At 39.0% G+C, this 26,500-nt stretch overlaps 1 protein-coding gene across 1 annotated transcript in view; it reads right to left on the reverse strand.

Moving 5' to 3' along the window:
- Positions 1-26,500, reverse strand: part of PLXNA4 (plexin A4) — a 2,762,645-nt gene that overhangs the window by 126,304 nt on the left and 2,609,841 nt on the right. Inside the window, exons 27-28 of the mRNA XM_044064236.1 lie at positions 9,157-9,256; positions 1,904-2,094 (exon numbers count right to left, since the gene is read on the reverse strand). Of these exons, the coding sequence (XP_043920171.1) occupies positions 1,904-2,094; positions 9,157-9,256 (291 nt within the window). The remainder of the gene's footprint in view (positions 1-1,903; positions 2,095-9,156; positions 9,257-26,500) is intronic.

A 26,500-nucleotide genomic window follows, 5' to 3' on the forward strand; every position in this document is an offset into this window, starting at 1 on the left:
CAGCAAATCCCCCTGCACCCCACAGCTAATTATATATACCCACTCCGAGGGTAACTGATGTGATATGGCAGCATACCCTCCCGAATTGGAGCATCCCCTTTCCCTTGTAGTGGCTCACTACTGGCTACAGAAAACATACTAGTGCACACTCTCTCTGGTTATATGCATGCATGCAGACTGCAAGTGCTCAGAGGTTCAAGAGCCATAAGCGCTATATCTATAGCTCCAATTTGGAGGCACCAAAGTTGCAAGCCAGAGTTGCCTCCCTACCCCAAGATGGGCAAGCTGACAGTGGACGTTCAACTCCCATCCTTCCCTGACAGCATCTACAGAAAACCAAACCATTAACTGAACTCGGAGTGCTTGAAATATAGTTACAGATTTATTCTTTTAAGCCATGCAGCTGGCTGAACCATTACCTGAACTCAGGGTATGTGCTCTACAGTTACAGCTTTATCCTCATAAGCCATGCAGCTGACTGAACCATTAACTGAATAGTTTACTATCAAAATGCAGAATGAAAGTTTGGAGAACATGGGAATGGTGAACGTCAGTTAGCTGATTTCCATATTGCCAACTTTCAACTCTGCGGGTCTCCTTTTCATCGATTGCCACTGTGCATTCACTTATACGTGGACAATGTTAGGTACAGTGCAGATCAGGAGATTTATCATTTTTCTCACGGTAGTGTGATCTCAGAGTTGGAATATATAAGCAGCAGGGGAGTGCAGTGTAGCATGACTTTCAGTGCTGTGCAGTACAGATCTGGTACGTACGTACTGCTGTAAAGCAGGCAGGTAAGTGTACACTTACCACATTTTTTGAAACAGTGCAGGGGACAATAGACTTCAGAAGTCAAATTTGACTGAAATTACCTTGTTGATATTCCAACCTAATTAATATTCAGCACATTGAACATGGAAGCCACATTTTTGAACGGTTTACTTTCTGACGTTCGATGTGTTGATAGTAAACCAACTGAACTTGAGGTGCCTGCTCTATTGGTACAGCTTTATCCTCATAAGTCATGCAGCTGGACAACACTTTAGTTTTTAACATTCTTTGTGCTTTACACTCTGTTACACATTGCTGTTTAATTAAGATTAACTTCATGGAGGTTGAGATCTTTGTATTCATCCTTGGAAATCTGACTCATAGAATCCTTAGACCCAAAAATTAACATATTTTAAAATTAATTTTCAACAGATATTATCTTTATAGCATCACCCACAAGCATCAGTGTGTAACAGGGGATTGGTCTTCCAATTTTCCCCTACACTACATATCGCTAGATCACTCCAACTCTGAGGTAAGAATATTGTCTTTTTTTTGTTAACACTGGATGTTGAAAGTCTATTGGTTGGCATTCTGTGTTTCAGTAACATCTGTTGCTCAGCTGTAACACTAGGCATTAATTTATGTCTACTTTTGTTATAAAACAGGACTACACTTCCCATCACACCTTACTACTTAATAAGTGTCTATGAGCTATACATAAAAGCTACATCCATGGAAAGGTTATTGGCAAGCAGTGTCAAAAATTATATCAGCAAACCCCAAGCATAGGGATGCTGACAGAGTCTAAAAGTCTGAGTATCTATCTGGGTAAGTGAAGATATAAAATTGTTGTTTATTTCTGTACTTCCTTAATTATTAAAATAAACCAAAAAAATTCCTCTGAGTCTAATAAAGATGCAATTATTTCCTGTCAACCCAGGTTATCTTGAGATCTGCAAAGTTAGTATTCTTGCCTGTGTATCTTACCAAATATTCAGAAGGACAGTCAATTTGCTCTACATGAATGCAGTATGTAGATACCTGGTTCTCAAAGTTGTGCCATTTTAGCTAAGTTTGGCAAGCATGCAATAAAATTATGTAAAAGCAGTCTTTTATAACATCTTACCTTGGTTGCCAGCAGCCTTGTAAGATATATTTCTGACACCATCTTGCTTCCCCGGTCACCCTCCTTCTGATCACCATGCTCATGGTTCTTGACAAGATGCCACACTTTAACCCCACTCTCTAGGTCAGGGGTTATCATTGGTGTTCTGGAACGCAGGCTGTCTGGGCTTCCAGTGTACCGAATCATGTTTTCTGCAGTCAAAAATAAGCAAAATAAATAACAGGACTGCTTAGACTATAGCTATTCATTTGTGTCTCAAATGAAATGCTGTTTATGCTACTTCAAGTTCTAAATGAACAGTATTTTTTCTAAAGTTAATTTCTTGCTGACTGATAAAGAAACATCCTTTTTCAATATTCTGTTCTTCCTTCTTATATTATCACTGCAATACTTCAGGTCGTTTTTCAAACTTTTATGACTGTTTCTAGTACTGGACAGCACCTAAGCAAAGTACCAAAGTTGTAGGAAAAATAGTGATAAACAGATCAAAGAAATATTTAAATCAGAATCAGTGTATGCTTGATTTGATCTTAAAATGAAACCAGAATATACACATCAGAATTTTGTGTTTTCAATTAAATCTTTTTTTCTCCAGCAGTGGTTCATGTACCATTCCATTCTTACCCCACCAACAAGATCATACTTGTTCACACACACACACACACACACACACACACACACACACACACACACACACCCTCATGGGTAGGTACGACATATGCAGTGCTAAATGTCAGTTCATCCATGTCCCCTTAGGTGGGATCCCATTATACTGACTACTCTCTGGCTCCATTAGGCCGTAAGTGAGATTATGTGCATAGCACAACTACTACAACATGACTGGAATAAAGGAACTTCATTATTCTAAATTTGAGTTTGTTATATTCAGTAACACCTGGCAGCTGCCCCCCCTCCCCCCACACACACACAGATATAAACATGTGCTTCTTTTCTTCAGCTTGAACAAGTCAGGGGATAAGTGTTCCATTCTAAATGGGCAGAAAAGGGAATTGCAATGCCTTTGGCAGGAAAAAGGGCAAGCTACAACTGTATACTCCATCCCTGCTCTAGAATGCTGCACCTCACCATTCTGACATGTCACAAATCTGACTGTCCACCAGCAAAGGGAACAGAGTGAGGAACTTATTCCATATAACCAAACTCTTTGTCTAAAGGGGTGTAGGGCAAAAAGGAAGCTTACTGGCAAAATGTTGTCAACTTCAACTTTTATTTTAAATTCACTGTCTGACATTAATTATGCACTTTTTTCTCTGCAATTTAATGACATTTTTCATCATTTTTTTTAGTGAGGAAAGGACCTCAGAAGAAAATATTTTCCACTTATATATGTTCCACAAAACAGAAGAATCGACATGAACTTCATTAAGACTCTACTGTGGATCCTTGAAAAAAGCTTGAACAGAAACATAGCAAAGAATGCTTGTACTGTATGAGCCTGAGTGTTTACAATATCATATCACACATACTTGAGCTGATGAACAATATGAGTAAATCCAACTCCTGCAATAATTATCGTTTGAAAAGTGGTAAGTCTGCACATTCCTCCCAATGGGGCCCCCAAATGCCCTTACTTTATTATTCCCACTTGAAGATCACTGCACTCTGGAGGATGACTGATTAATCACAAGCAGTGCAAAGTCAACCCCACTCTTTTGCATGGATGCTGCAGAATAAGCCACATACAAGCATATCCAATTCACTCGTACGTGTATCAAATAAAACCATCTAAGGACTTATGCTCTTACACTTGAGCAGCAGTGATAGCAGTTTAGATAACCTGACCAATGGCATGCAAATCTCTCACTGGAAATGACTGTTAAACTCTATAAGTAAATAGCAGTATAGCATTCAACTGTCCACATTTTCACCTCATGATTTTGGTCTGTCTCTTATAAAATCTGTAGTTTTCTGGCAAGACACTGAGGATTGAAGTCACTAAGTAATGACAAACATTTGAGTTTCAGATTTCATATCCTTCAGAAAATACATGGTAATATAAATCCTGTGACTCTAGAAACTTTCTCAGTTTATAAAAGCAATATTTAAATTGTCCCTCTATTTCTGGCCCTTTGCTCCCCCCATTAATGTATGCTTTGTTCAGATTTCTTGTGATAAGAGATTGAGAGGTATGATGGCAGATAAACATGCAGGAATCAGTTTGTGCTTGTTCAGCAGTCTAATCTTTATAAGCTATATTAAAGACTTTGTAGAAGTATATCATAGAAATACTGTGAGTGACAGCCCTAATAAAAGAACACAATGGACCTATTGCACCTCTCCATATGTTATAAATAGTAACAGGAAGCTTTTCCCTGTCCTTCCCAGCTTTACTTCTCCCCTACCCATCCCATCTGTATTTCATCCTTCTTTTCATTACTTCCTATTTGTGGTCTTCAACTGCATCTCTCTCCATTCTGCACTAAGATCCCACCTGTGTCTAAAGTCTTACTTTATACATATTATGTTCCTGTCTTCCTACTTTCTCTTCCATGTGTACAGCTACAGCTAATTCAGCAACTTCTTATAAGTAAACTACTCTTTTTTTCTCTGCACCATTTGCATCACATCCCTCTGCACCCTCAAAGACAACGTTCACAGTCTCACAGCCAGTCCCCTCACACTCACAACCAGTTGTTACACCCTTACTGTCTTACTCCTGTGCACTAGATGCCTAACAGAAATGCATGCAGCATTACTGTCAGCCTTCTGTCTCCAAACTGTGGAACACTACCTCTCTTAATGGGAAAAAATGTGGAATATATACTATTATACAATGACTGGTCATTAACATTCAAAAACAAGCACACTGATTGGTCAGCCCAACCAGTGTGCTCGTTGTAAATCGACAATATACCAACAGCAAAAGTTTAGATGCTTAAGTATCACTGAAAGGCCAGACTTTTTTTTTAATTGTTATGTAAGCTCACCATATACTGCATTAGTTTCATTAGTGTGTCTGTAGCTGATAGTATATTAAGCATAAGGCAGGAGCATGTTTATACAAAGTGGAAGAAGTGGCCAGACATATGCTTCTCCAAAATTACATTTTCTACATATTATCAATAATATAAAAGCAATAACATGGGTTATCTGAGTCTGAAGAAGGTTGGAATTAACTATGTCTTTAAGCTAAATTCACTACTGTATAACTATAAATAAGCATAAAATTAAGACAAATCCATAACAGAGGGTCCACAGTTTATATACTACTCAAACATCAAGGCAGAACACTCTAGTTCTTTAAAACTATGCTATGTAAGCTTAATGACTGTATATATATATATATATATATATATATATATATATATATATATATACATTGCTGTATAAGCCTGAGTCTGGGAACACGCGTCCCATATATGTAGTATGATAGTACATCATCAAAGGGCAGTATCAGGAAACAACGTGGAACACCATGGTGCCATTGTACAATGACATTATTTAAGAAAAGTAAATCATTTTTTTCTTAAATAATATCATTGTTTAAAAGCAATAACCAACTCTGTGGTGTGGTATATTGAAGATATTACCCGTGGTTAGCTTTGTTTTCACCCTTGTGATTAAACCCTCATCCACTGTGGGTAAATATTCAATATGCCACACCCACATAGTTGGTTATTGCTATATTACCTTGAACTAGGAGGCTATCACACTTTGGTTAATAACTTGTTTATTCAAATTTATAAAGCAGATTGAGTGCTATAACTCAATTGTATTTACTAAACATTTGTTAAAAAAAAACAGTGTTACAGACTCTTTCCTTGTGTAACAGCACAGAACATGAAATTTTGAAGACTGAAAATGAGCATCATTCCTGATAATGAGGTACTGTTGGAGGCATGGTATGCAGTCCAGACCTGCACAATATAGGTACAATGGGTGCTTAAGGGGAGGGTGGATTCCTTCTGCCACAGGCAAATGAAAGAGAGCAGAAGGGACAAGAAGTGTATAAGAAGGGAGGCAGGGAATGGAAGGAACTTGGAATAGTGATTTGACATGTGCAGGAGATATCAAACTCCACAAAGTTACCAAGATATGCACAGAAATGTGTAAGAAATGTGGCAAAAGTAGGACTGACACAGAAGAAAGAAGCTAATGTTAGAGAGGTAGAAAAACTAAGAATGAATGTAGCCCCTTTGTGGAAGTGGACCATGTAAAGGGGATGAAGGGGGTGGTCATATACAAGCAAGCAAGCAGCAGGGTGTGTGTTTTCTCAAGGAGATAAATAAAAGGGCAGAAGATGTCACTGTTTCCTAATGAGAATTTGTTGGGGGGATAGCTGAACAACAACAAACAGAGCTTTGATAATGTACTAGAGACTGTTAGATCTCCATGACACATACAGACAAACACACAGACCAATGGGGCAGATTATGTTGGGGGACATGAGAGAGGAGAGGAGAGGAAAATGCATGCAGATGGAAAAAAAACAGAAATGAAGGACAAAGGACCATGAAACGCAGCTGAATGAAGAGGTAAATAACAGAATGCACAAGGAAGAAGGCAACTCTAGACTCTCGATCTGTGAGGCAGAAAACTAGCCTGCTGAGCTGAAAGGGTAGAGATTAAAATGGGTGTAAATAGTGAAAAGTAAAACTACCAAGAATTCAAGAACACAGGGATTTATGTAGTTTGTAGAAAGCATTGTCAAAATGAAATACAATGGAAAAGATGCGGGACAGAAGGGGAAAAGGTGAATACCGAGTTTCTTGACTTTTACTGTTGTGAGGGTGTCAGTTCATAAGTAGGACAAAATGTGAAAAAAGTTTAAAATGTGAACAAAAACAGACACTGATCTTGTCATTTGGGACTGAGGACTGCATTTAAAATGGCTGTATCTGAGAGGAAAGGTGTCTGCCATAGCTCTGAACTAATCAGGAACAAATCTCAACAGAATCAGTGACAAATCCAGAAATAATCTGGGATACTTTTAAAATATTCGCACTATTAACTTGGGACACTGACAGAATAAGAGAATGGGAATCACATAATATATATTTTGTGAACTAAAAGAAGTCCATAAGTAACTGAAATTACTATCATTATTTATTGAACACAGTTCATCACTTTTTTTAACAGATGCCAGTTTTAAGAGGGACAGACCTAAAATTTGAATCAGAATCAGAAAACTGTTGAGGGGTTAGGAGGGTGGTCTAATGGTTAAGGTGTTTGCCTTACAAACACAAGGTGCAGGGTTTGAGTCTCACAAGGGATAATTGGCTAGGCTTAAAATGGCTTGCAAGGGCAATTAGCCTAGTACTAATCTATGAACCTAAGTATGCAGCATACCTTAATGGTTTAAGGCAGCACTGCAAACTAGCTGTATTACCTGCCATTCAGTTTGAGTAGTGCTGTTGCAAATGCACATTATGTGATTTTGTGCAAGCATTTAAACCATCTAAATTTCTTAGATCATCTCTAAAAACATTTTTGTCAAGGAGATCTTGGGGGGGTTAAGAAACATTAAAAAAAAAAAAAAAAAGTTGAAGATTTAAAATGTATTTCAGAGTCCTAATTGGTGTCACCATAAAGTAGAACTCATATGGATGAAGGAAGCAAGTTTAAAAATTCAGTAGCCTAGTGTTTAGAACAAACTTTACCAAGCTGATTAAAACTGCAGATAGAGTGGGCTGGTCGTGCTGTTGTCTATAACAAGGGTCTCTGTGTTTCAATGGAAGCAGGTCATCTGTACACATCAGCTTTCTACCAACAAATGATATAAGATTATATAAGACTATCTCAGAAAGGAATATCTTTACCTCCCATGTATTCTCTGCCTGGTCATTCAATATAGCTATGACATGAGTCAAGACCATGCATCCAAACAAGTGATACATTAATCCATCCCTCCACCTACAGCCCCCTTTTCCCATTTTTGCACATGGGGTCAGGGTGTAATTTCAACCCTGACAAACATCTACAGCCAAGGTTTATAGCATCAGGTGGCTAGCCCTCCAGCGATTGTTCTTCCACACCACTCACTCACATGCATACTCACACCTATGGCCAATTAAGAGTGTCCAATCCACCTACTGCATATGTTTGGAATGGTGGAGGAAACTGAAGCGAACAGAGAGAGGATGTAAAGTTATCTCTATTCCTTTTTTGTTTATATACAGGCTTCTCAATGTACACCTACTAGTAAAAGAAACAACTGGCTTGCACAAAACTCATACAGTCAACAAGTCATCATTACTTTTCAGAAGAAGCAGTTTTTGAGAACATTTTCAATCTTTAATCCTGCCTCTGCTTAAGACAACTTTCTAAACAAATAATCTGTCATGAAAAAATCTCAAATAGAAGCACTACATTTTCAGCAATTTTTAAGTTTCTTCATGGGCAACACTTAAGAATCAGACCAGCAGGTTATCCATGGAAAGCAAAATCTAAAGGTAAGAGAAAAAAAAAACTCATATCATCGTGCTTAAGCATTAACAATAAGTTTCTCTGAAAGATTTTCATTTCATTTGCCATTGAGAGGACTGGTGACATAACACTGAGCCTCTTCCAATGGAATAGCAAAGCATTTCTCAGTATTGTACATATTCTAGAGCACACACATTTAACCCAGAACTGGTTCTGTGGTAGAGATGGAAAAAAAATGCAGCTTGGGTTTAGTTATCAGTCCAGCTGCTAAGGAGTGTGTGTGTGTGGGGGGGGTAAGCCAATGCCATCTGATTCTCCCACAAGGGGAGGGGGATGGAGATGGTTTAATCCTGTGATGGGAATGCTATCTGAAGGAAGGCCTGAAACTGCATTTCTGAACATTAGGTCTCACACATGCTAGTTGAGCCAAGGATTGTCTGCAATTTAGTTGAGCTGTATGGCTGTGTGAAAGAATATGAACCCTCACTGGGGCACAGCTCAGTAGGCATTGCACTGAGCTCGCCATCTAACACTGGGGACAGTAAAAGAAGATTAACAAAAACCTCCTAAACCCTGCAGAATGTCAGTAGTCATTCTCCAGTTTTCGTCTAGCAGTGAGGAAAGGAGAAAAATCTTATTTTCACCTGAGGCTGTCTTGTGATCCCTAGAAAAGGAACACATAATCCTGTATAGAAGTGGGATTATATGGTAAAAGGAGATAAATGTGCCAGAAAATGGATGAAGGATGTTACCGCCTGTGTTTAAAACAAGTGTCTGCTTCTACTACAGTCCTCTATATTGATTGATTTTAATTTATATTTCAACAATTCTTCTTTCTGTTAGTTTCTGTTCAGTAGCAAGCTTACCATATTTACTTGCTGATGTCCTGGAGACAGTGGAATTGTTGACTGAATTATATGCCGTGACTTGCTTGGGGACTAGTGCTACAATGGAGCCATCTGGTACCTTAAAGGAAACAAGGCAATTGTTAGGACATCATACAGAAGCAAACAAACGACTACCATTGCAGAGCTGTATATAATGGTAAATGTGAAGTAACTGTTAAATTGAGTGAATGTTGTCATACTGCTGTTGTTGTTTGATTTGGTAATAGGTTAAATATCACCCACCTTGCTCATTGCTGCATTGTATGGTTTGCCCACAACAAAACACCAGTGCCTGCAGTTGGTTGCCTGTAGAAATCATTGTGACACAACATTTTGAGATGCAAGATGGGCAAAGCTGGCATTATCAGCTTCTAATTCTAGCTGGTGACATACATCCTAATCCCGGCCCCACACTCCCCACTTCTAACCCCTGTAACTCCAACATCAGTACTCTCCCTAACAGATACATCTCCTTCTATGCAATGAATGCTAGAAGCATTTTAAATAAAGTGAACTACATTCCTGAATTTGTCACCATACTCCTGATATCCTAGTTCTATCTGAAACTTGACTAAAATCCCAACACTGAGATAAAGACTTTCTCCCCACTGGTTATATTGTACATCACCTAGATCGACAAAAAAGGAAAGGAGGTGGTGTGGCCATCTGACATACCAAACTCCTTACTATATTGAATCCAAAATCACCTATATCATCCCCCCCCCCAGCTGAAATTTTATCAGTCAATCTGAAACTTAATAACCATTCCACAATCACTATAGTGGTAATCTACATTCTACCAGGAGATAACATTCCCCTTCTAGAAAATATACTTGCTCACATCTGCCACCATATTCCCAGTGAAACTATTATACTTGGTGACATCAACTTAAATTGGCTATCATTCTGCTCTCCTAACCCTTCTTCTCACATAAATCTCTATGGATTTACTCAACTTATCATTGACCCCACCCCTATCAATAACTCTCATGCAGCCACTTGGCTCATTGACTTGAATTTAGTCTCTCACCCTTCTAAATATACAACCCTGAAACTCTATCAAGCCCACCAAGCAATCACTGCCCAACAGAAGTCCTCAGATACTCACCCCACCATGCTAAACCTCATAGGTTTATAACATGCTGTAAGTTAACAAACTTTGATTAAGAAATCTTCAGATCTCTCCTCTCTGAAGTGAACTGGAATTTCTTACATTAACTCCTTGGATAAAGCAGTCCAGTCCTTCAACTCCACATTCTTAAATATTCTTAATTCTCTTGCTCCTCTCCAAACAGTTCATATAAAGTCTAACATATCTCCATGGCTGACAAAAAACACCCGTACCTTACTAACAAATAAGGATAGAGCATGGAAAACCTGGACAAAAACAAAGCTCCAACCTGACCTCCAGAAATAGAGAGCTTAGAAACTTGGCCAAAAGTCACATAAATACAGACAAGAAAAACTTCTATTACAACTCATCCACTACATTTAAATCTAATCCCAAAAAGGTCTGAAACTCAATAAACCAAATAGTATACCCAGGTTCCCCAAGCTGTCCAAATCCATACCCTGACAAAACACATGAGGAAACTGCCGCCACCTTCAACTTTTATTTTATTGACTCAATATCCAAACTACTCAACCCCATCCCTAATCTAGCTATTCATAAAAATAAATTGAACAGCTCAGACTCAGCTCCAAAAAGTAACACTACAAATAATTTCTCCTTAAAACCAGTTTCTACCAACTTTATCAAATCTCTACTATCTAAATTAAAACCATGCTCCACATCAGTAGACAACATTCCCTCTTCTTTCCTACAGATTGCTGCTGATCCCCTTGCTCTTCAGTCTCTATACTAATACATTGCTCTATCTCTGAGTCTACTGTGCCTACTATTTGGAAACAGTTCTACACCCTTCCTACACATAAAGGAGGTAACTCCACTGAAATATCCAAGTTTAGACCCATCACTATACTCTCACCTCTCTCAAATTCTAGACAAATGCATACACAAACAAATAATGTAATAACTACTTCAAGAAAATCTACTCACTCCATCTCACCACGTCTTTCGTCCCAAGCACAGCACTACTACAGCTCCTGTCCTTCCTCAACTCTGTCTCACTTGCCATAGACAACAATAAACTTATTTCCTATCCTTTCTTAGACTTTTCTAAAGCCTTGACACTGTCTCTCACCCTCTTCTTCTGCACAAACTCACTAACCTTAATTTCTCACCTGCTACTGTCTCATGGTTTCACAGTTACCTCTCCGATTGCTACCAGTCAGTAAAATGGCTCTCAGCTCACTCTCCTCTTCCCTCTTTTGGAACAAGGCTCCATTCTTGGTCCACTACTTTTCAATATCTTTACCAGTCTTCTCTCCTCTTTCTGTCCTGAATCATCCCTCATACAATATGCAGAAGACTTAGCAGTTATCACTATTGCTGATTCTCCAGCTGAACTCATCTCAGTTACACAGATCTCCTTTAACTCTGTAGAAAACTGGCTATCTGATAACCAACTTATTCTCAACCCAAAAAAACAAAACTATTACTCTTTCTCCCTAAAAATCTTCACTATATCAAATCTTTCTTCTCAATATTGTCCCCAAACAGCACCCCAATACAGGTAGACACCAGCACAAAACTCCTAGGTGCTACTATAGATGGTCACTTAAAGTTTGATTTACATATCAATAACTGCATTAGGAAAACACATCAGAAACTACGACTTCTGTACAATAACAAGAAATTCCTTAACAAAAAAGCCAAGTTAACCCTATCTAATTCTGACCTCTTACCCACTTTACTACATAGTTCTCAAATTCTAACTAACCTCAACACTGGACTGCTAGCCAAACTAGAAACAACTTATAACAAGATAGCAAGATTTGCTGCACAGAATACATATAACTCCTACCACTGTTTCTCGTTAAAAAAATTAAATTGGCTAGAATTACCTAACTTGTTCCTGCTTACTCAGTCTCAGATCATTCACTCTGTTCTCTACACACTTATTGCCCAACTCTTTCATCTCTAATCTTCCACTACACCCTAACAAAATCCCTCTGAAGTTCCAGCCAAGGCCTTTTGCAAATCCATAAACCTAATACTAAAATAGGCAGAAATCTCTACAGTTTCAATCCCACCGGGGCTTGGAATAGTCTACCACTTGAAATCAAGTCCTTCAGCAAATAGAACAATTTAAAACTGCCACTAAACAATACCTGCAAACTAAATGGATCTGCAATGTACTCATCCCCCATAAACCATTCTCTAATCCTTATCTATTGCACCACTTACTCTTTCTCCTTTCCACCAATTTTACTATTTCCACTGTGATGCCTGTGCACTGGCCCAGCAATAAAGGAGCCTCAGTCCTCACCACTAACACCAGTGAGGAGCATCCATACAGGGAAAGGATAACAAATACACACACACAGTAAAGTACAATTTCCCTTAAGAGATCACAGTCAGTCTGGGGCTGGTTTCTCCCTTTCTCTCCAGATCCCCAACAAGACTCCCCACTGGCACAGCTATAGGGTTAAGATTCCAGCGGAGTAGGCAAGCCAAAACCTCCAGTACCCTCTCTGTCCTACCAGTGCTTTATGTCCCTGCCCAAGTAGCTGACACACACACTTTGAGATATGAGTTATATAGAAACACACAGACACTCCTGGGGAAAGCTGGCACAGGTTCTCCAGCTATGCCCCCTTCTGCCAAGATTATAAGGTAGAACCCACCTTCCATCACCTACTCCTATCAGCTACTAAAAAGGCCCTTGCTAAAGGGTGTCCAATTATTACTGTGCAATATTATTACCCAAACAGGTAGTGTAGCCCTGGGCTAAAGCTATTGGAGTGGCTTTGTACAGTTTTAACAAAGACATGCAAGTACTCTTAAGAGCTTAAATTATCTCTACACAAAACAGCCACAGTTGAAAGGTTTAAAAATATTTAATAATAAATAATAAAAACACAGTGCTAGACAAGAGTTCAGAAATCACAGAGAAATGCTTAAAATAATACAGTAGAAAAGATATGACATCACAGAAAAAAACAAACTAGTCTAATCTTCCTATTTCCTAGCTATATCTAAGAGAAAACAAAGTTCTAAAATAAACTTACATAAGGAGCAAGACAGTGCTGTTTGTTGGATGTTCTCAAGACAAAATGCACTGAGCTCTCTGATTCTCTCTCTCTAAATTGATAACACAGAACTGCTTCACATGACATCATTCTTCACACTTCTCTGATGTTCCCAGGCTAACAGAAACTACATTTACATTATTTACACTTGGTCAGAAACCAGAGCAATAAAGAACATTTATGCATGCAAATTCTAGCCATTAACTCTGGCCTCAAAACAATAGGCAGAATTACTTCATCCAGATGTATTGACTCCGAATTTTGACATCAAAGACAGTCATGAAATGTTTGACTTTGCTTTCTTACAGCAGAGTGCACTGTTGTTACATTTTTGCAGTTCAATATCCAATGCAGTCTTTTCACATTTAAGAGAATAAGTTTGTGGCTTACATTAATATTTACAAATGACAGAATTATCTACAAAATTCTATCTGGCTAGGCTGGCAGCCTTCACCTATCTTCACACCCCCCCCTCCTGGAGAACTCAAGCTAGTTTTTCAAGTGACCCTAGAGAAACGCTGCTTGAGATGGTTAGGTCTATCTGAGTATACCTTACCCCATTCCCTGTCTTGACAGCCCATCTGTGTTGGCATTGCTAACCCCACTGCAGTGCTGCACTGACACATCATATGCTTGCAACCCTAGGTTCCATCTTAGTAACTTGGCATTTTTCTGGCTTGTTCTTCCTTGTCAGGTCTGTGAGGGGAGCAGCTATGGTACTACAGCTGGGGATGAACATTCTGTAGTACCCTGCTGTCCCTAGGAATCCCCTCACTTTCTTTTTAGTAACAGATGCAGGCCAAGCCTGAATGGCTTCTACTTTGGCAGGTTCTGGCTTGATCTTACCACTCCCCACTCTATATCCCAGGTAGGAGACCTCTGTCATACCTACCTGACATTTGCTGGGCTTAATGGTCAACTTTGCCCTTTGTAGTCTGCCCAGCACCTCCCTGACATGCTGAAGGTGCTCTTGCCAGAAATGGCTGTAGATGGCAATATCATCTAGGTAAGCAAGGTCAGATACTCCTGCTCCTGCTAGGATATGATCTACCAGCGTCTGGAAAGTTGCTGGGGCATTTTGCATCCCAAAGGGCATCTTTTTGAACTCATACAAGCCAAAAAGAGTCACAAAGGCTGACTCATCTCTAGCACTGGCAGTCAAGGGCACCTGCCAGTAACCCTTTGTAAGATCAATAGTTGTAAGATACTTAGCCCCATCCAGCTGCTATAGGGTCTCATCTGTCCTAGGCATAAGGTAAGCATCTGATTCTGTGTGACTATTTAATTTCCTGTAGTCCACACAGAACCTGGTGCTGCCTTCCTTCTTTGGCACCAGCACCACTGGGGAGGCCCAGGGATGGTTGGACTCTTGAATTACCCCTAGTTCCAACATTTCCTGTATCTCCTCTCTCAGAATCTGTTTGACTCTCTCAGGCACCCTATAATTATCCTGCCTAATAAGCCTTTGGGGTCCTGTATCCAATTGGTGCTGCACCAGGTGGGTGCACCCTGGTTTTCCAGTGAACATGTTCCCAAACTCCTGTAATATTACTTGGATTTTTCAAACTTGGGTAGGAGATAGCTGCTGGGACATTGTTACCCCTTCCACCGAGATGTCAGTCCGAGCCTCACTGAGGAGATCAGTCACCAGATCTTCCTCAGACTCTTCCTGCAAGCCACTGCACATACTCAGCACAAGGCCCTCCCTATCATGGTAAGGTTTCATCATGTTAACATGGTACAATTTGTGCCCCTGCCTCCTGCCTAGCAGTTCCACCATGTAGTTAACATCACTTACCTTTCCTTTCTTACCACCATGTAGGGTCCCTCCCAAGCTGCTTGCAGCTTGTTGTGTCTGACAGGAATGAGAATCATTACCTGCTGTCCTACAGCATACTCTCTAACTCGAGAATTCCTGTCATACCACACCTTTTTCTGTTGGGCTTCTGCCAGGTTCTCCTGGGCCAAGCCCATAAGTTCCCTGAGCCTTGTCCTGAAGTTTAGGACATATGCCACAACAAACTCCTTGTGAGATTCACACTTACCTTCCCACTCATCACAAATTAAATCTAGAGGTCCTCACACCCTATGCCCATACAGCAACTCAAAGGGTGAAAACCCTGTGGATTCCTGGGGAATCTCTCTGTAAGCAAACAATAGATAGGGCAGATATTTGTCCCACTCCCTCTTAAACTTGTCTGCAAATCCCTGTAGCATGGACTTGATTGTAGAGTTTAAACTCTCAACAAGACCATTAGTCTGGGGGTGGTAGGGAGTGGTCTTCAGGTGCTTCACCCCACAGTACTTCCACAGACAAACCAGTAGGTTTGACATGAAATTGGCACCTCTGTCAGTCAGTATTTCTTTTGGGAAACCTACTCTGCTGAAAATCTCTAACAAAGCATTTGCCACCTTTTCTGCCTCAATGGAGGACAGAGCCACTGACTCAGAATATCTTGTAGCATAATCAACTACCACTAGAATATACTTTTTCCCTGTGGAACTTGGGGTACTCAGAGGCCTCACAATATCCATAGCTACCCTCTAAAATGGCTCCTCAATCACAGGCAAAGGCATCAAAGGAGCTCTCACCGTGTCTCCTGCCTTGCCTACCTTTTGGCACTGCTCATAGGTCCTGCAGTACCCTGTTACATCTCTGGAAATTCAAGGCCAATAGAAGTTCTGCATAATATGTCTCTTTGTATGTTTTATGCCCATATGACCTGCAAAAGGAATATCATGGGCTATGGCTAGAAGTGCCAGATGGTAGTTTCTAGGCACTACCAACAGCTGTACCCTCTCACCTTCTAGCCCTCCCTCAGGGGTCCACTCTCTGTACAGTAACCCTTTGTGCCAGTATACAGATTCCCCCCTTCCCTTGAGAATCAGGTGCCTCACTAACTACCTGCCTCAGGCCTTGCAATGTAGGGTCTGAGACCTGAGCCTGTCTCAACTCTCTCTTTGTTACTCTAGCCAGCTCCCCTTCCACATGAAGTCTGGCATCCTCTGATAGTGGTGCCTCACTGTCAGCCTAGGTACTACTACTCACCTCTACCTTTCCAGTCACTCTGTCCAAGGGAACATCAGTACCCACACTAAAATCCCAACACTGAGATAAAGACTTTCTCCCCACTGGTTATATTGTACATCACCTAGATCGACAAAAAAGGAAAGGAGGTGGTGTGGCCATCTGACATACCAAACTCCTTACTATATTGAATCCAAAATCACCTATATCATCCCCCCCCCCAGCTGAAATTTTATCAGTCAATCTGAAACTTAATAACCATTCCACAATCACTATAGTGGTAATCTACATTCTACCAGGAGATAACATTCCCCTTCTAGAAAATATACTTGCTCACATCTGCCACCATATTCCCAGTGAAACTATTATACTTGGTGACATCAACTTAAATTGGCTATCATTCTGCTCTCCTAACCCTTCTTCTCACATAAATCTCTATGGATTTACTCAACTTATCATTGACCCCACCCTATCAATAACTCTCATGCAGCCACTTGGCTCATTGACTTGAATTTAGTCTCTCACCCTTCTAAATATACAACCCTGAAACTCTATCAAGCCCACCAAGCAATCACTGCCCAACAGAAGTCCTCAGATACTCACCCACCATGCTAAACCTCATAGGTTTATAACATGCTGTAAGTTAACAAACTTTGATTAAGAAATCTTCAGATCTCTCCTCTCTGAAGTGAACTGGAATTTCTTACATTAACTCCTTGGATAAAGCAGTCCAGTCCTTCAACTCTACATTCTTAAATATTCTTAATTCTCTTGCTCCTCTCCAAACAGTTCATATAAAGTCTAACATATCTCCATGGCTGACAAAACACCCGTACCTTACTAACAAATAAGGATAGAGCATGGAAAACCTGGACAAAACAAAGCTCCAACCTGACCTCCAGAAATAGAGAGCTTAGAAACTTGGCCAAAAGTCACATAAATACAGACAAGAAAAACTTCTATTACAACTCATCCACTACCTTTAAATCTAATCCCAAAAAGGTCTGAAACTCAATAAACCAAATAGTATACCCAGGTTCCCCAAGCTGTCCAAATCCATACCCTGACAAAACACATGAGGAAACTGCCGCCACCTTCAACTTTTATTTTATTGACTCAATATGCAAACTACTCAACCCCATCCCTAATCTAGCTATTCATAAAAATAAATTGAACAGCTCAGACTCAGCTCCAAAAAGTAACACTACAAATAATTTCTCCTTAAAACCAATTTCTACCAACTTTATCAAATCTCTACTATCTAAATTAAAACCATGCTCCACATCAGTAGACAACATTCCCTCTTCTTTCCTACAGATTGCTGCTGATCCCCTTGCTCTTCAGTCTCTATACTAATACATTGCTCTATCTCTGAGTCTACTGTGCCTACTATTTGGAAACAGTTCTACACCCTTCCTACACATAAAGGAGGTCACTCCACTGAAATATCCAAGTTTAGACCCATCACTATACTCTCACCTCTCTCAAATTCTAGAAAAATGCATACACAAACAAATAATGCAATACCTACTTCAAGAAAATCTACTCACTCCATCTCACCACGTCTTTCGTCCCAAGCACAGCACTACTACAGCTCCTGTCCTTCCTCAACTCTGTCTCACTTGCCATAGACAACAATAAACTTATTTCCTGTACTTTCTTAAACTTCTCTAAAGCCTTGACACTGTCTCTCACCCTCTTCTTCTGCACAAACTCACTAACCTTAACTTCTCACCTGCTACTGTCTCGTGGTTTCACAGTTACCTCTCCGACTGCTACCAGTCAGTAAAATGGCTCTCAGCTCACTCTCCTCTTCCCTCTTTTGGAACAGGTGTTCCACATGGCTACATTCTTTTCAATATCTTTACCTGTCTTCCCTCCTCTTTCTGTCCTGAATCATCCCTCATACAATATGCAGAAGACTTAGCAGTTATCACTATTGCTGACTCTCCAGCTGAACTCATCTCAGTTACACAGACCTCCTTTAACTCTGTAGAAAACTGGCTATCTGATAACCAACTTATTCTCAACCCAAAAAAACGAAACTATTACTCTTTCTCCCTAAAAATCTTCACTATATCAAATCTTTCTTCTCAATATTGTCCCCAAACAACAACCCAATACAGGTAGACACCAGCACAAAACTCCTAGGTGCTACTATAGATGGTCACTTAAAGTTTAATTTACATATCAATAACTGCATTAGGAAAACACATCAGAAACTACGACTTCTGTACAATAACAAGAAATTCCTTAACAAAAAAGCCAAGTTAACCCTATCTAATTCTGTCCTCTTACCCACTTTACTACATAGTTCTCAAATTCTAACTAACCTCAACACTGGACTGCTAGCCAAACTAGAAACAACTTACAACAAGATAGCAAGATTTGCTGCACAGAATACATATAACTCCTACCACTGTTTCTCGTTGAAAAAATTAAATTGTCTAGAATTACCTAACTTGTTCCTGCTTACTCAGTCTCAGATCATTCACTCTATTCTCTACAAACACACTTATTGCCCAACTCTTTCATCTCTAATCTTCCACTACACCCTAACAAGATCCCTCTGAAGTTCCAGCCAAGGCCTTTTGCAAATCCATAAACCTAATACTAAAACAGGCAGAAATCTCTACAGTTTCAATCCCACCAGGGCTTGGAATAGTCTACCACTTGAAATCAGGTCCTTCAGCAAATAGAACAATTTAAAACTGCTATTAAACAATACCTGCAAACTAAATTGATCTGCAATGTACTCATCCCCCATAAAACATTCTCTAATCCTTATCTATTGCACCACTTGCTCTTTCTCCTTTCCACCAATGTTACTATTTCCACTGTGATGCCTGTGCACTGGCCCAGCAATAAAGGAGCCTCAGTCCTCACCACTAACACCAGTGAGGAGCATCCATACAGGGAAAAGGAAAATAAATGCACACACAGTAAAGTACAATTTCCCTTAAGAGATCACACTCAGTCTGGGGCTGGTTTCTCCCTTTCTGTCCAGATCCCCAATACGACTCCCCACTGGCACAGCTATAGGGTTAAGATTCCAGCCGAGTAGGCAAGCCAAAACCTCCAGTACCCTCTTTGTCCTACCAGTGCTTTATGTCCCTGCCCAAGTAGCTGACACACACACTTTGAGATATGAGTTATATACAAACACACAGACACTCCTGGGGAAAGCTGGCACAGGTTTTCCAGCTATGCCCCCTTCTGCCAAGATTATAAGGTAGAACCCACCTTCCACCACCTACTCCTATCAGCTACTAAAAAGGCCCTTGCTAAAGGGTGTCCAATTATTAATGTGCAATATTATTACCCAAACAGGTAGTGTAGCCCAGAGCTAAAGCTATTGGAGTGGCTTTGTACAGTTTTACCAAAGACATGCAAGTACTCTTAAGAACTTAAATTATCTCTACACAAAACAGCCACAGTTGAAAGGTTTAAACATATTTAATAATAAATAATAAAAACACAAGATAATAGTTCTTACTACACAGTGCTAGTCAAGAGTTCAGAGATCACAGAGAAATACTTAAAATAATACAGTAGAAACGTTCTGATATCAAAGAAAAAAAAACAAACTAGTCTAATCTTCCTATTTCCTAGCTATATCGAAGAGAAAACAAAGTTCTAAAATAAACTTACATAAGGAGCAAGACAGTGCTGTTTGTTGGATGTTCTCAAGGCAAAATGCACTGAGCTCTCTGATTCTCTCTCTCTAAATAGATAACACAGAACTGCTTCAGATGAAATCATTCTTCACACTTCTCTGGTGTTCCCAGGCTAACAGAAACTATGTTTACATTATTTACACCTGGTCAGAAACCAGAGCAATAAAGAACATTTATACATGCAAATTCTAGCCATTAACTCTGGCCTCAGAACAATAGGCAGAATTCCTTCATCCAGATGTATCGACTCCGAATTTTGACATCAAAGACAGTCATGAAATGCTTGACGTATCTTTCTTACAGCAGAGTGCACTGGTGTCACATTTTTGCAGTTCAATATCCAATGCAGTCTTTTCACATTTAAGAGAATAAGCCTGTGGCTTACATTAATATTTACAAATGATAGAATTATCTATAAAATTCTATTTGTCTATGATGGTAGCCTTCACCTATTATCACATCCACTTCTCACCTCTACTTACTCCAGCTAGGATTAAATACTACTCTCTATGATGAGAACATTTTTAAAACTGTATATGATTTTATACTTTTTTGTATTGTATATATTATGTGTCTTGTTTATTAATTACTACTCTGGCTGCTAGACTGTTAAACTATGTTGGAGCTTTTCTCCTCGGGCCTCTGCTGAAAAGGGGCTATTTAGCTCAGTTGTACAAACCTGGTCAACAAATGTAAAATAAAAATGTAAAAATAATTAAGTCAGGAGTAGGATTTATGTAATTGTCCATTAGCTTTTGAAACAACTTCCAATACCAACCTTAAACCAATATTACAGAAAGCAAAATCGGTCCCTCCGTGATGCATTGTTATGGTCACTGTACAGAATCTGTTTGCATTGTTCCTTCCTTAATAGCCTAGTGACATATGTTTAGTGTTTCACTGTTGGTAACATAGGTGCTACTTACCAGTTGCTGTTTTTCCAGCATTCACCATCATCATTATCATTATTATCCATCTCTTTTTTTGTCATCTTTTTTTACAATGGCCTTGGGGACACCTCTTTTAATTCAGTGACATTCTCCTACCTTCTTTTAAAGTTACGCCCAACTAAAGCAGGTCTTCTCTCATGCAATCCATCCATCTCTTGACCAGATACCTTCATCTCTTCTTACCTTTTTGCTTTCTCTCATAAATGTTCTCTGCCAAAATTTGACCATTTTAAGTTAAATAACATACATATGGTTAGCCAGATGTCAGTGTAGTCTTGCAGCTATTTTAAGCTATTGCAGATTAGGGAATGTGATCTATAAATAACCATATTGTCCAAATCTATGATTACTGGAAAAGTGGGAAATCTGTTAATGAAAACAGAAAAAAAGTAGTAGGGAAAGGATTAATGGCTTGGTCCAAAGGGGGGGGGGGTCCTACATTCTCCTGGAAGTTTCTGTTAAATATTAAGCATTTAAACTAGATTGCTGCTTTCTTACAAATATGTATGGCTGTGAGGACATTGATGAGTAAGTTGTGGTCTATCAGATCAAACACTTTGTTGAGTACTACAAATACAGCATATGTCAAATCTCAGTCATCTGTACTAAACGAAGTACCATCAGAAAGAGTCCGAAAGTTATAGTACTTCTCCAATTTCAGAAATTGCACTTGTGTGTGGAAAAGACATTGCTGGATATAAACAGATGCCTGAAAACTAAGGCCGCATCTGTAATACTTTCCCTAGGATCAGAAACGGACATTGCATAGAACACTCACATGGCAAAGGAGATCTCTTTTTTATATTTTTGGCAAAGTTTCTACTATTGCACACATCCAAACAAAATGATATTTTTTGTAAGTGTTAAGTTGAAACTGTAATAAAGAGGATTTGATTTATGAGACAGTCTTGACAAAAGAAGGCCCAAGCTTGTAACTGGTCATTTTTTGAAGGGGTGACATAAAAATGTGGATGGATGGAGGTCTTCAATTTGTTATTCTTCACATAACTAAATTAAAATAGTGAAAGTGATGGTGGTTTAGGTGATATTAAGGCATATCTAGCTGGGGGTAGAGTCAAAAGTAGTTAGATTACAGAATTCTTTTAGGAACTAATAACAGAAGAAGTGATCATTTTTTGCTTTAACAAGAGACAGGGAAGTAGAGTTGACTGTAACATGACCTGTAATGAGGATTACAGTTTCCAATGCTGCTTTGGGTTTGATAGATTGTGTATTTGTTGTAATTTGATGAATATGGCCTTGTATCTTCTTAAAGACATTTTAGCTAGATTAAGGAGTCTTCTAATGCCTCCCTAGTGAAACATCAGTGCTCCAAATGCCAAGTGCTGACAAGCCAAAAAAAAAAAAAAAAGAATGAAAACACAGGAAATGAGCGAATGTTGAAAACTGCTCTTCTCCTTTAATCCCCTACCCCCAAACGTATATACCAACTCCAAGATCCCCATACTCTGGAGAAAATGGAATATTCAGACAAATGGCATACAGGACTTAGAATATATGTCTGTTCTTTTGGTCATTCAGTCTCCATATTTTGGTACTTGTTCTAGCAGTCCCAACATTTCAATTGGTTACTGTTCTAACCTTTCATGATCGGAGGGGAGTTTGTAACACTTTCACTGAGAAGAAGCCTCACTTTTAACTTTAAACTGTACTTTAAGTCTTAAGATTTTCACCAGATATTAGAACTTGGATTACCAGTCTAGTGTCTAATGGAAAGTATTTGTTCTAAGGGTTTAATAAAACAGATGTTATGCTAATAGAGTCTGAGTCTATATTTTGTCAGTTGGTTAGTAGACACCTGTCAAGAGAATTTAAATAGATTTTTAAGTGACTAATTTTTATTGTGAGATTGCGTGCATAATGAGACTTTTGTGGGGATTGTTTTTGAGGAACTAGGTGAAGCAGAGGCTGCATCAGCTAAGAGTGAATATGCATAGTAAGGAGATAGAAACGAAGGTAATAATTCTCATTAGGTCCAGATGTGTGCGATTTTCTGACTTATGATTTGGTTGGCTGATGTATTGTAAAAACTTGCAAATCACTGTATGCTAAAGTTTTATAAATGTCACTTTTGTGAGGTCGAAAAAAATATATACTTGAGTCGCTAAGAATTATTAAGGGATTTGAGGGTGGGCTGCTATAAGTATCTGCTTAAGTAGGTCATCAAATTTGTTTTGATAGAAATGGGAAAAGAGGTATATTAATGCAAATAAAGTATCTGTTTTCCTAGTTATGGGCATGGACAGACTTATCCAGCTTAGGTCATAGTCATTACTGCATAGGAATTGGTTGTGAATTTCAGTGGGACAGTAAAATTTGTGTAAGAACATGGTTAACACTACAGACCTTTTGCCCAGTCTAAAATTATGTATCCAAGTGTCACCTGAAAAGAAATGATGTAAGTCATATATGTTAACTTTTCAACTCACTTTTGTTACTGCAATGCCAGTGTTCTAAGGAGGAGTGCAGCTGTTCTAAATTGTTATTAAGGCTTTCAACATTTAAGAATGACAGTTTAACAGAGGAGGGTTGGGTTAACATACTTTGTTTATAAAATTGGGGAAGGGGAACCAGCAATGAGTTTTACTTTGCTTGCAAGGAGAAGGAACACAAATGATTAGGAAGAAGTGGTGAAAGGCTTTAGAGTTTTTAACAAGGCTTGTACATTTTTAATAGGGGTCAGGCACTTGCTGGAGACTGGATGTGGTAGAAGTTGCTAGCAGTGTAGAACAGATGGGAAGTCATCTCATGAATTTTAATGAAAAAAGGGGACTGAATGTCATCACTGTAGGTGGATAGGAGTTTATAGGATTTAGTTTTTACATATTTGTGAAGAAAGCATAAGGAGGATGTAGATTATGATTAAAAGCTGCATTTTGCAAAGTGGTGATAGAGTTCCCACTCTAACTAAAAGCTGAGATGAATAGAAAATTAGGTGGTACTAACTAGATTTACATCTCTTAATGCTAGTGAAGACTGTAGGTAACAACTAAGAAGATAGTAGTTACAGAGGTAGCAACTCTTGCTGCTTCCAAAGCCTGAGATGGAGAGAAACAGAGACAGACAGAGAGAGATGAAGGTAGATATTGAAGAAAATACAGTCCTTGCTGCTAACACAGACTCACAGGGATAGAATTATCACCACTGTCTAAATATAATGCCCAAGTGAGGTTCACTGTGGTAGCAGCAAAAATTCCACAGACCCAGATTCCGTTATTCTCAAAAGTAGTCTCCAGTTCATTTTGTGGGGTCCCCAGGTGCTCCCAGGCAATATAAAAGTTATAAGATCTCTGCTTTTGCTGGGTCTGGCAAAGGACATTTCTCTAGTAAGCTGTGTCTGTTTCACCTCCTGTGAAGCACCTGGGGGACATCCTTGCTAGCTGCTCAAGACACCTCACCTAACTTGTTTAAAGTGGATTCCTCCAGGATTATTGTACTCATTATGATGTCACAGAGACTGAACTCAGCTACACTGAGAAGGAATAAGATTTATACTCTGTCTAGCCATGATCTCACCTTATGAAGTTTATGTCCATATCAGAATAAATAAATGACTCACCTCTCATTTTACTATCACAGTCCAGGCTAACTCTTGGTGCCAACACTGCACCAGTGTGCTGGTCAGTCACTGAATTCAGCCTATCCACACCGGTGAAGTGAACAAAGCAAGCCACCGTGTACCCTCCGAACCTGGACAGACTAATTCTCTTTCTTTTCTGGAAAGGAATCATAAGCTCTGACATTTGACATGCTTACTCGTACCCCACTCCCTTCATACTCACCAACAAATCACCCCAGAAGATGCTAGAGATCATAATGAGTCATGGGTAAAAGGGCATCACACATACACACGCACAGACACACACACACACACACACACACACACACACACACACACACACATATATATATATATATAGATATGTGTGTGTGTATATATATATATATATATATATATATATATATATGCATATATATATATATATATATATAATATATATATATATATATATATATATATATATATATATATATATATATATATATATATATATGGGTCTACTTCATATGACCTAAATTTCATTTGACTGAAATTCATTTGACTGAGACCAAAACACTGAAAGTTCAAAAGACTGAAAATCATTTGACTGAAACTCATAACACTGACACATTAAAGTAAAAGGTATATGCCCTTTTCCCCAATGTAGTGCGATCCTGGAATTAGTATATATAGTTAGGGGGATGTGGGGGGCACATACTTTATACATTTTTAACCATACACATGGATATTTATAACTGGAATGTAACTCTTTGCAGAAAACAATATTTACCTAAACAATGTGGGGGGATTCACCCCCCTCTCACCCCACTAACTATATATACTAACTCCAGGATCGCACTACAGTGGGGAAAAGGGCATATACCTTTTACTTTAATGTGTCAGTATCATGAGTTTCAGTCAAATGAGTTTTCAGTCTTTTGAACTTTCAGTGTTTTGGTCTCAGTCAAATGAATTTCAGTCAAATGAAATTTAGGTCATATGAAGTAGACCCATATATATATATATATATATATATATATATATATATATATATACGTACACACACACACACACACACACACACACACACACACACACACACACACACACACACACACACACACACACACACACACTTAAGGATGCAACATTTGTGTTCCCAAACTGAATAGTTTACAAACCTTGGCTGGCTCTTAAAATCCTGCTAAACAAACAATAGGAAGTACAAGGCACACCATCACTGGGGTGTTATAACCACGCTGAATGAATCTGACTTAACATTGAGAATGCAGACATGACTCTCACTCGTCAAACATGAGGACTAAATGGCAAGCAGAAGGAGGCCTCTGACCCCATACTACTATAGCTCTTCCTGCAATAGAACTTGGCATACACAGTCATATACCTTTTCCAAAACCACAAAATACATGCAGATCGTACTTTTACATGCCTGTAACCCTTCTAATATCTGTGCAGGAGGAAATCCTCTGTTTCCTACCAAGGTGAAGGCTGTACTGATCTTCCTGAAGCAGAGGCTTAATTATTGGATAAGGACTCTTTTCCAGGGGGAAAAAAGTATGCTTTTTATGCTATCCACATATACTGTGCTGGTTATCCATGCAACACGGAAAAGGTGTGTTAACCATATAACCCCAACCAAGTCCAGTCAGTGCCTTCAGCACTTCCAGATAGAATTAATCAACTCCTCCAACCTTATCAGAAAACTGCATAATCTCTGTAGAAACCTTGTGTAAGAAATGGATACATTTCCACCATCTTTTTTTTTAATGCCTCCTCAGAGAAGGGCATGCACATTATATCCAGGATTCATCTGTTAATCACTGAAACAAAATCCTATTATGTCCTGGAATCCATTTCATTTATAGATACCTGATTCTTTAAGTACTGGTTTTATCTGCACTATATAACTATAGCATAACTATATGATATT

This window comes from Protopterus annectens, chromosome 2.part2, assembly GCF_019279795.1.
Source record: "Protopterus annectens isolate FY-2018-M chromosome 2.part2, PAN1.0, whole genome shotgun sequence".
Classification (NCBI taxonomy): domain Eukaryota; kingdom Metazoa; phylum Chordata; order Ceratodontiformes; family Protopteridae; genus Protopterus; species Protopterus annectens.